The sequence below is a fragment of the Cygnus olor genome, chromosome 1 (assembly GCF_009769625.2).
Source record: "Cygnus olor isolate bCygOlo1 chromosome 1, bCygOlo1.pri.v2, whole genome shotgun sequence".
NCBI lineage: Eukaryota > Metazoa > Chordata > Aves > Anseriformes > Anatidae > Cygnus > Cygnus olor.
In genome coordinates, this window is record NC_049169.1 from 195,202,948 (window position 1) to 195,215,273 (window position 12,326).

Here is a 12,326-nt window from a genome sequence, read left to right on the forward strand (position 1 = left end):
TTGAGAAATAGACCTGATAAAAACTGATTTTGTTGACCTTCAGGCCATGCTTCAAGATCATTTTAAGAAAAGGTGGTCATAGTAAAGGTTTGTGATTTTGACGTATGTAGTAGCTGAGGAGGCTGTACTTGTCATGCTTCCCATAAAGCATTTCTCATTCCTTTTTCTTCTTTAAAAAAGAAAAATATATATATTAAATATTTGGAAGGGTCTAGCAAAAATATTCAGTGCTTGAAATGTACACAGCTGGATGTTTGAATGTTCAAACAGATGCTCAGGAACCACTTAAAGAATTAAATGCAAACTTGCATCATTACAAAGAGAGTTGCCAGTACAAGTCTATTTCCATTCGTGTTGACAATTTACACAGGAATTGTGCTGCAAAGCAAGAGAACTGAGAAGTTGTGTTAAGTGCAGCTCTTACTATTCCCATAGTTTTTGAACTGGGCAAGGAAACAGTCACAAAAAATATACCGAGTTTTTAAATACTGTATGTGCAAGTTTTAGTTGAATTTCAAAAAAAAATGCAACAGTGTTGATCAAACCCTCCAACGTTTCATAGTTTCATTCAAAATAGGTCCTTTCTGAAGTACAAATCTATTCACTCTGGGGAAATGACATAAGAAAGTCAGTCCGCTTTTCTATAATGGTAATTGCCACAACAACAAAATAAATAAAACAAAATATATATCAAAATAAATCAAAACATCAAAATAAATAAATGACAACAACACTATAATGTCAATACATTTGACAAGGCATATTGTCAAATGTTCTTACTGAAAAACTTGTGATACCATAGCAATATCAGGAAAAGCATCCTGAAATGATGTGAAAATGTCTGACAGCAAAAGGGAATGAATGAAGGTTATAGATAGAATAATACAAAGAAAATAGCAAAAGTTGCCAGAGAAAGTTCATGGAAGTTATATGAAATCAATGTAAACCAAAGTCCTATAAATGTTCTGAAGGTAGAGGACACAAAAGGTTTTCCCTAAACAATGAGAATTCAGCATAGTTGTTACAATTAAAGACTTGAGTATATTTGGTAGGTCACAAAAAGGAAATCAGAAAGGGCAATAGAAAAGCGCGGACAATATTCAACTGCCAACATTCAGACAAATCATGCAAGTGATAAAGACTTTATTTCTGATGAATTTTCAGGTATTTAAAGTAACATGGACCTGATAGTAGAGACTTTTAGTAGTGAAGTCAGCAGCAGCAGCGAGTTGGCCTTGCAGAAAGCACACAGTCCTGCCTTCCTTTCAGGAACCCTTAATCCTGCCATCTGTGCCTCTCTACCTCTCTTGGGACCGAAGAAGCAGCACGAGGGAAGTCGCTGTAAGGAAACAAGTCCTGGGAGCACGTTTCACTGGAGTAAGGAGGCAGGCCATGAATTTGGGGAAGTGGAAATCAGAAAGCAAGACAGTGGGAATAAATAGGCATGACAACCAGCTGACTAAGCATGAAAACATCAGGGGAAAACCAAAATCAGCGTGGAGATGAACATGCTGGAGGTGAACTTCCGCCTCTGAGAAAAGGAAGGCTTGGGAGAAGTGAGAAATATTGTAGCATAAAAACAGTAACGTGGTAGCCAGAGAAGCACTTCAAATTAATTGCTTGTTGTAGAGTCATGCCATAAGAGAACCAGATTGCCTTTGGGGCGCATTCCATTAACACCTGTTCCACTGATTGGCTTTTCAGGGTCATCATCTTTGGTTCTTGCTACTTGCTGGCCAAACAGTTCCTTACAATATCAACAGGGTGAGGCACTTGTTTGAGAAATATTCCTACACAGAGCAAGTATGATGCGTATCACATTCTTGAACATCCTGAACATACATAGAGGTGTCTATGTGACATCCAAATTTTAAAAAGTTAGCTTTATCACAGTACAATAATTCTTTTTTATAAAATGGAAAAGAAAAATGACAAATTTATTCCTATTCCTTAAAGGAACAAAAGGCAGACTTCCAAAGCAGTCTATTACCCAGTAATATTTTGCCAAGAGTAAACCAAAACATACACACCACACTGAATAAAGTTTATTTGAAGCCACTGCTTCTATAAACTTGTCCTGTATGATTTCTGATGTTAGCTTTCAGACCACTGCAGTAATTTCAAAAAGTTATGTTTTCCTCTCCCAGAAGCTGTCCTGTTTAGTCTGGGAATATTTTGAAAGTAAAACAGCAAAAGGAACTATTACACAGTGATAAGAGTTTATGAAAAAGATGTATTTTCAGAGAGTTTATGAAAAAGATCTTTTCAGAGAAGTGTGCTCTAGTATCAGAGCACAAGTAAGCATGTAACAGTGTACATTTCTCTATGAATCAAAAATATACTGATTCTCCTCAAAGTACCATGGATTACTCCTAGGCTAAATTACTCTATCTTTTAACACAATTTTCTTTTCTGAGACTGCTATATAATGCTAATTTTATATATGTGGGTGTGTGTACGTATTTGAATCAGTAATAGCCTTATGGAGCTGTGCAGGTTCCTTCACCGACCCAGCATTTTACACGAAAAGCCAATCAGCTGGAAGCTGCTGACAGCTCCTAGGTTTAAAGTAATTTGGGCTGGATTGTAACCAAAGTATTAGAAGCAAAGGATGCCCCATTTTTTCACATATTTTGTTCCCAAACCCTTTTGCTTTCTCTGGTGTATAGTAGAGGGTGCTTTCGAGGTCCTATAACATCAGGTGCTTTACAATGCCATGGTTTCTTTGCTACTGGAACATGGAAGATGTACCAGTGTGAGTAACAGGGCTTTGAGGAATTGGGGCTGAGCTTACCTCTGGAATTGACAATGAGAGGGAGGTGAAAGACTACAGGAAGACTATCCCGGGGACAGGGCAAGCAAGGAAAACTTGCCTTGCTCACTGTCCCCAGACAGCGACCACCCAACCTGCCCGCCCTGTGCCCGGGGGCCGGAGGAGCGTGAGGAGGTGGGTGTGGGGACGGGGAGGAGAAGTCGGGGGGCAGCCGGGGAGCGGGCCCGAGGAGAGGGGAGAGGGGCGAGGGGCCGGAGAGCGATGGGAGGGACAGGACGGGCGGAGCAGAGGAGGGGCCAGGGCGCCGGCAGAGCGGCTCGGAAAAGGCGCGGGGGGAACGGCGGCAGCCGAGCCCCGGGGGGAGGCAGCGCGGAGCGGCCTCACAGGGGGGAGAACGGGGGAGAAAAGAGGAGGGGACGGGGAGGGGCGAGCCCGGGCACCGCAGCCGCCCGGCGGTAAGGGCAGGGGGGGCAGCACGGCGGGGGTCTGGGGGGGGAGTGTCACACAGACAGGCGCTGAGTGGCTTCTCCCCTCTTGCGGGGCAAAGGCGTCCACGTCCCCGACGGCGGGGAAGGCTTTGCGGTGGTGCTGGTGATGGAGGGGGGCCGGGGCTGAGCCGCCCCCCCTCGGAAGGCAGCGCCATGTGAGCGGCAGTCGCCGTCCGGGATGTGAGGAGCCGCCCGGCCCCGCTGCATCGCCCCGGGAGCCTCCCTCCCTCCCTCGCTCCCTCCCTCCCTCCCGAGGGCCTCCGCGGCGGAGGCTGAGCGGCGGGCAGCATGACCGAGGTGAAGGCCAAGGAGCCCGGAGCGCCTTCGTCCGCCCGAGACGGGGCGGTCCTGCTGCAGGGCCACCCCGGCCGCGGGGAAGCGGAGGCCATCGACATCGCCCTGGACGGGCTGCTCTACCCAAGGAGCAGCGACGAGGAGGAGGAGGACGAGGAGGAGGAGGAGGAAGAGGAGGAGGAAGAGCGGCGGCGGCAGCAACGGCAGCCGGGGGAGGAGGACCGGGACTCCCTCTCGTACCGGCCGGGGAGCGGCTCCCTCCCTGACAAGGACGCCCTGGACAGCGTCCTGGACACCTTCCTGACCCCCGCGGCTCATGCCTGGTCCTTCTTGGGGCCGGAGGTCCCGGAGGCTCCCGGCGCCCCCATGAGCCGCGGCCCGGAGCCGAAATCGGCCGAAAGCGCTGCGGGGGCTCCGGCTGCCAGCCCCCCGCAGCCTCCTCCGCGGCTTTGGCCGGGGGGGGACGCCCTGACGGCCGCCCTCAAACCGCCCCCGGGCACCGAGGGTCCCGCCGCGACCCCCCGGGGCAAAGCCCCCGGGCTGGGGGCGCTGGCCCCCCAGGAGCGCCCCTTCCCCGCCGGCAGCCGCCGGCCGGAACAGGGCTCTGGCTCCGGGGGGAGCCTGGCCTCGGCCCCGGCGGCCTCCCCGACGGCTGCGGAGCAAGAACCGGGAGCGGCACCGGGAGCGTGTCCGGGGCAGGACTACCTGCATGTGCCCATCCTGCCGCTCAACTCTGCCTACCTGGCCTCCCGCACCAGGCAGCTGCTGGACGTTGAGGCTGCGTACGAGGGCAGCGCCTTCGGGCCCCGCACCTCGCCCTCCGCCCCCGCTCCGGATTTCGCGGATTACGGCTACCCGCCGGCCGACGGCAAGGAGGGATCCTTCGCCTACGGCGACCTCCAGCCCGCCCTGAAGATCAAGGAGGAGGCCGTCGGGCTGCCCGCCCCGTACCTGGGAGGCAAGGCAACCTCCGCCGACTACCCGCAGCCCCCCCGGGCCGTCCAGGAGCCTTCGCTGGAGTGCGTCCTCTACAAGACCGAAGCCTCCCTGCTGCCCGCAGCCTACGGGCCGCCGGCGCTGCCCGACAGCCTCCCCTCCACCTCGGCCTCCGCCGCGCCGCCGGGCCTCTACCCGCCGCTGGGCCTCAACGGGCACCAACCCTTGGGCTTCCCGGCGGCCGTGCTGAAGGAGGGCTTGCCCCAGCTCTGCCCGCCCTACCTCGGCTACGTGCGGTAAGGGAGGCCGGCGGCGGGGGGCCGCGGAGGCCGGCGGCACCGCAGGGGGTGGGGGGCGCTGCCCCCCGACGGCGCTCTCGGAAGGGGGTCGAAGGGACGGTCCGGGGAGGAACGGGGACACAAAGGCACTCGGCGGAGCTCCGCTGGAGATTTTAGGCGGCCGCCGTGGCTGCACGTCCAGTTCGGGGCTGTCTGGGCGCGCTGGGGTGTCCCGGTCCTGATGGGAACGCACCCGAGGTTTTAATTTTGCAGCTGATGGTCTTCTCGGCACGGTTACCTTCCGAGAGAAGTGGCATTTTTGTTATGATTGCTTCATACTGTGCAATACAGTAACCAGCTCCACAGAAGGGAGGAGCAGTAGGTTCACCTCTCTTAATTGACAAGTGGACAGTATCTATAAATACCCAAATATTCTCCAGAATATTATTGCTGATTTGGGAAAAAGCAGTTAATTTCACCTAAAAAAACTCAAAACATTTTAAATATATTTATTAATTTACTAGGATGAATATGGCTTACTATGATGCCAAGGTGTTATCTAGAAATATTCGCAAAAATAACTCCATCATTTTGATAGAAACATATGGATTTTTTAAACATAATAATTAGCTAGATTAGCCTATTTTTTTCTTGGTGAGAAATACAGAAGTACTCGTCACCTCAATGTGCTCATCAGAATTAGCTACTGAGCATAACGCTGCGACTGAACAGGAGGCAACAAGCCAATTATTAACGATTTTTCTAGCTGAGAAAGCTTGGTTATTTCCCGTGTGAAGGGGGCTTTTGAAATTCAATTGACTTCTGTTTGATTCTGTCTCTCTACCATTCGGTGTTCAGAAAAAGATATCGATCAGTATGACTTTACTCACAAGACTTGTTGATCAGAGGAAGATGAACATTTTGATAAAGAGTTTCCTAGAATGTCCCCTTTTTATCTAAAGTGAGTTAAAATGCTACAATGCTTTTTGCTCACTACTTTCTTTTTTAATGACTAGGCACACATTACTAATATGCCTTTTATCCTAGCGTAGAGAAACCCTCAAGCTGAAAGGCAATCCTGCCTTTTTTTTTTTTCCCCCTTGTCCTATAGATGTAAAAAGGAAGCTGATAATATAAAGCTCACTAATACAGGTAAGTAGCTAACCATTGCAAATCTGGATATTTCATTTCTCTTCTTTTTCTTTTGAAGGCCAGATACAGAATCCAGCCAAAGTTCTCAATACAGTTTTGAATCTCTACCCCAGAAGATTTGTCTCATCTGCGGTGATGAGGCTTCTGGTTGCCACTATGGAGTACTTACCTGTGGAAGTTGTAAAGTCTTCTTTAAAAGGGCAATGGAAGGTACTATATCATGCCATTGTTCCTCATTATTTGACATATATCTTCCTAGGCACTGCAAAGAACATACCCCTTACTTATTGCTGATCTGTGAGCATGATCACTGTAGTCGTGTTTTTTTGTTTTGTCAACTCAAAGTATTACAGTAAACACTAACTAAAATATTTCATTATTAACTTTACTAGTATTATTTCTTGTACTTTCACTGGTTGCTATTTATTATTGTTCATCTTTTAATCTTTCTCAGTAAGCAGATTTTCATCAAGATCTTGGGAAATACAGAACTTGTTTTAGAAAGTGTAAATACTATTTAAATGAAAATTTTGTGGGTATGACCTAATCATATGCAGATAGGAATTTATTTTGGCTTCATTCTTTTTTTGAAGTTATATGTAATTTTTCTTGCTTGCAAAATACAGAATTTGGCTTCCTGAGCTTTATGGAACTATTTCAGGTTCCACTGAACTATTTCAAGTCAAATGGTTTTAACTTTTATTACAGATAGATGTTGAGTTACAAAGCCAAACTGCAGGTTTTATAAATCAGTAATAATACTTTTTTTTTCTTTTTGAATTATATTATGCCTTGTCCATATATGCCCACTGAGATTTTAAATACAGGAGCAGATTGCTTTATATACTTCAGCTGATGAAGAAGTAAAACAAATCCGAGTAAAAGAAAAAACATTTTATTCTTTGTCTGCTTTTCTCACAATTCTTATCTGTCAGAACTTGGACATTAAAATTTCTGTTCCATACACTTAACAAAACCATTGTTGCACTGTGTTGCACTACTGAAAAGAAGAAATTGCATCATGTTTTCTTGTTGTGATATATGGTCTATTCAATGCTATAGAGTTTATTGCTCTTCAGATTAAAAGGGGAATAATGGGAAATTAAAAGCTCAGCAAAATACTTTAGTTAGAATTGTTTCAGTATGCTGTTTCTTTCAATTTTAAGCATATTCTCACGTTCTTGCTTTATCAGACTATATATCTTCAAATTGAGACCACTAGACTAGATGGGCTAGATGAACTAATTAGCTTTGTTAGTGCCACATTTTCTCTAATACATTTAGTGGCATTCATGAGAAAACAATTAGAAACATATTCGTTAGGTTGCAATACAGAAAAACACTTAGCTTTTAAGTCACTTACAGGCATATGTTTGTTTCACTGACTGTTAAATGGTCTCTTGGTTTGGCTTCACGTTCTTTGCTTTTGGTTATTATACTGCATCAGACATACTCTTAAAGAGTCAGGGAGCTGAAATTTTAAGAAAGAGTGTAGTGTAATTTATGAACACCATATTTTAAAGGAAGGTTTATTTATTTACTTTTCAACTGTAGTATTAAATTTTTATTTTTGTATTTTAATTTGATTCTGTAACTTTTGAAGTTCGTCTTTTTCCTATACTTGTATCCAGCTGTATTTGTGCAGTAGGTGAACCTGCTCAAAAACATATCCAATTACTGTTCAGCATGTATACTTCATTTAATGATACATTATCATTTATCAGAAGGCATATAGGCTGTTACTAGGGATTTCTTAAGGCTGTTTTCACTGAGTATTTATGTGAAAGCTGTATTAGCAGAATCTTACTGATTAATATAGACATACAGAGAAATAAGAGGTCAATACAGTTACACAAACAAAAAAAGTTGTGTTTTACATACCATCTTCATACTTACCATTTTTTAAATGATTCCAAAGACTGAGAGTGTGGTGAAGAAGTGTTTGCTTTTTTTCAGTAAGAATATTCAAAGAATTGACAACTACCCGAGAAAGCTGGACTATGACAAGAAAAACTATAGATTATTATGTTTTATGGAGAAGAATGACAGAAATGAGCAATATGGGCATGTACAACATAAACAAATGTAGTTACCTATTTTACATAGAGGTGCAAGTCTACAGAGAGTTCTTTAAAAAGATGGACTTCTTTATTATAACTGAAGCATAGGATAAAATTATTAGCTTTGAAATGGATAGATATCCAATTTCATTTAAACTTAAAGTATTTTTTCACATATTACTTGTCAGAAATAAATGTGACAAACTACTCTCTTGTAAAAAGACAAATAATATTTTTATTGTAGATACAAGAGAAAACAGTGTTTAAAGATTCACACATTTTACTGAGAAGTTTTTCTTATGTAAAGTGTCCCCTTGCCCATCATTTCTTTGAGTGGGAATGCATTACTTGCCTTCTTAAATATGTAATACTACTCCATTTTTTTCCCAATATTATTCATGCAAATGAGATGCTAAAGTTTTTGAGTGCAAATTCATAATCATAAGTCTGCTTTTCATGTACTTTCCATAAAGTCCTGATTACCATGAGAAATTAAAACATGGTTGAAAATAGAAGGCTTTGCTGCTGCTTGGATTTTCTATATTTAGATTTCTCTCTCATATGTTATTAAGTTTTCAAGTGCATACATAACAAGGGACATAACACAGTAGTACTGACTTTGTTGGAAAATGCCTATTTGCTATTTTAATTATTTCTGTAATCTTAGGTATGTCGGCTGTTTCAAATCTAACAGTCAACTATATATATATACATATATATATTTTTTTTTACAGAAAACACGATTCATATATATATATATTTTTTTTTTAACTCACACCTAGTATATGGAAAATACGGTATTAATTAAATGCTTCCTTTGAGGCAGAATGGACTATTTTGTTATCCAGAAAACTCCATTTTCAATCGCTACTCTTTTTGAAATATAATCAGAGCACAATTCAAATGCTCAGTCTGAATTTGAAACTGTACAGGTGAATCTAAAAGTTTCTATACTAAGTATGATTTAACCATACATTTGAATAGAACTAGGAGGTATCCGTACAGTATAATAGTGGACCAGAACTGTGTTTATATTTATATGTTTATATTTAGAATATAAAATCTTATATTAAATTATTTTACAACATTGGCAATGAATTCTTAGCTATGTATGGTTTGGTAGATATTTTGTCGTTTGGGTCCCTGGCTTCCAATATGTGCCTATATATATAAAGAAAAGGATGGTTTTAATTCCATAAGTATATTTTACTCTAAGCAGAATCCTAAAACGTTAACTAAAACTGCAAGTTTTTTTTTTTTTTTGGGGGGGGGGCGGAACTGTAATAAAACGAATATAAAAAAAACCCTTTGTCCTAGAGGTGAGGAGGAGAAAATGCAGGTAAGGGATAAAGATACTGACTTTTTAGGAAATATTTATTTGCATATAAAGGTTGTATGTTTTTAGTTGGTTACCTACAAAGAGCTGATTTATTTAATTATTTAATTGATTTAATTATTGTAAAAATTGCAAGGCTTTTTAAAAAATGCTCAGAGATCTCCTTTGTTTACCATGGAAATAATAGAAGTTTCTGTTATTTATATTCAGTTAAGAAATTTGAAAATACAAAATTGGATTCAGTATGTAGATGGGTTAGTACCGTTCATATCCGTGAGCTGAAAATGAATGGCAGTTTGGAGTTACTAACCAAAGAATATTCAGAAATAAGATTTAAAATGTTTTAAAAGATTTAAAATGTTTTAAAAATTACAGAATTTCCATACTTGCAAAGTAATTTGATGTTGATGGTCAGGCATTTTTTAAGTGCTACCAGTATATCTAATACAAGGTCACAAAAAACAGATATAATATTGCTAGTTTAGGAGAATGAAATTTAGGAAGTCAACTCGTACTTAGCTTTAAATTGCCAGGCAGTCATAAATAAATATGTATTTTATAATGGTATCTTATAAGATAAAGTATCTTATAAGATAACATAAATAGTATCTTATAAGGATATCTTCGCATAAAATCATGCAAGGCAACTGTGATCAGCATCTCTTACCTTGCAGTTGTCTGTGTAACACCACAGTGAAATTTCTGTCCTGGAGAGGAACCCAACGTGTAGAGTTGTGGGTTCCTGGTGTTACACTATCACTAATGCATCATTTCTTGGTGGCTTACATTCTTGAAAGTGTATCCAGGGTAGTTCTGCTGATGAAAAATAAAAATCACCTGGAACCAGAAAACAATTTGAAGTGCTGTTTCCTATATAAAGTCCCACTTTTAATTTTTGTTTTATATTTATAAAAGTATTTGCCTTCCTTTGCCCCTTGTTTATGTTACTTCGACATGTGATGACAGGTGGTTGGGTGAACCTGTAGAGTTTGGGGCTGACATAAATACATGACATTGCAGCAGATGTGTCAGGAAATAACTCTTGGTTTGTTCAAACATTTGGGACCCTATTATTAAGTTGATCTAATGAATATATAGCAATTTTTCTAGTTTTAGTATGTGCTTCATGTTCAGGGTAACGGTGCTGGACAAATAATAGCATCGGGGAACAAGCTCAACCACAACAGCAGCTAACACTTAACTGATGACATGTAGACATTTCTCTTCTCTGAGACCGAAGTCTGGCAAACCCTATGGGATAGAAAGTAGTTTCCATGAGAGTTTTCACTGTCTGTGTATGTGGGTGGAGGAAGGTGTTGAATTAAGCATGAGTTACGTCTGTGCAGTGAAAAGGCTGAGCATTGTTTCAGCCAGCCTTTCTGATAAAGTTTATCTGACTTGTGTTACAAATAAGCAGTTTATGATGACAGTGTGATTCACTACTTACGTAGTGAAATACTCTGCGTGAGGAAGATTGTCACAAGTGTGCTCTTACATAGCTTAAAAATGTAAAATGGCACGGCACACCAAACACTGATTAAAAAAAATATCTACTGATAGGAAGTCCTATTTGGAAAGACAGTGAAATGCCATAATATAGATACCCTTTCATCTATGAAATTGATAAAGCAGCTGTAAAAAGTTCTCTGTTCTCCTTACTCCACAGCAATTTTCTATTTTTAATCCCACTTTCTGTGTTCTTGGGATCAGAATTTGGTACAGTGTGTACCATAAACCTAATAGTAATGAAAGTTTCATGAAGCAGACAAAGCATCATACTGCAAGTTGAGAGATGAAAACGTTTCTCACTTAGTATATTTAATATTATTAAAGCTGTTTTATTTTGCACATCACCAAAAAGTGTTAATATACAGTAAACTTAAGTATATTTCCAAATTCAAATACACGAAGTTACCTCTGTGAAGGTCCTAAAATTCAACGGAGAAGTCTCACTTCTGCAAGAGCAAAGGATATGCATTATGAAAAGGGAAAGAAGATCTGTACAGATACATAATTGTGTATCATACTTCTGACTTAAAAAAGTATTGTTGCTTAACCATTTGACAAACATTAATTTGTTGATTTAATTGTGGCAAAACAATGGAGTGAGCAAGGATCGCATTCATTCTTGTGCTTTGGGTGTTGTGCTAATGCTGGGTTTCTTACTGCTCTCTTTGTGACTGTACTGATTTCCTGAAAGAGATGGCTTAGAACACAGTCAGTTGCAGAAATGAGAATTACCAAAATTTTTGGCTTAACATTATATAGTGTGTTTAGAAACTGTATAGAATATTACATAAAACATCTTTTCAGGTGGATTAGAAGTTATTTCAGGTGGTGTAGGACTGCTTACTTTACAGAGCACCAGCAGCTGAGTGCTCAGCATTGCTGATTGCTCTAACTTCAGATGTTCACAATGGGAGTAACCTGAGCTGTGCATCTCAAGTTCCTTCCATAGCAGGTGGAGAGAAACAGGAACTTCTGGGAAGTAATGCACTGACTTGTTTTGCATATCTATGTAGGATGAAAATGACGTTACTCTAACAGGAACTATTTCTCTATACTGAGTATAAAAAGAGTGTCAGGTGATGATGTACATTCTCTGCATTTGGTGGTATGAATCCCACCCATATACCACCAAGGTAGCTAATATCTTTTTAGAGTGTATAAATAAATATAATAATGATATAAAATAAGTATATAAGTATCTATAGTCAAACTATCACTTGCTAAAAATGCACTTAGGTTTGACAGTGTCCATCTCCTTAAGCTATATATCTGTTCAACAGAACCGATGATTAAGGGACAGTTCTTTAGAAGCTACCAGTGGAAAGACTTAACAAGTGTCATTTGCATGTTACAGTCTGCTGTTGTCTGTGCTGATACATGGCTGTACTTCAGAGGCTTCCTGGTCATACCTAGTCAACAATTTCTGCAATTTCACAAGTGGCTGTTGGTTAATATCAGTTAACATCAGAGTGCATTCCAACAACCTGGAATCTTTTGCAG

The 12,326-nt window shown here is 41.4% G+C and overlaps 1 protein-coding gene across 1 annotated transcript in view; it reads left to right on the top strand.

Annotated features, from left to right (window-relative positions):
* The first annotated feature begins 3,041 nt into the window (after positions 1–3,041).
* The window catches only part of PGR (progesterone receptor), a 42,417-nt gene continuing 33,132 nt past the window's right edge, over positions 3,042–12,326 (top strand). Inside the window, exons 1-2 of the mRNA XM_040544182.1 lie at positions 3,042–4,787; positions 5,980–6,131. Coding sequence (XP_040400116.1) covers positions 3,550–4,787; positions 5,980–6,131 — 1,390 coding nt within the window. The 5' untranslated portion in view covers positions 3,042–3,549. The remainder of the gene's footprint in view (positions 4,788–5,979; positions 6,132–12,326) is intronic.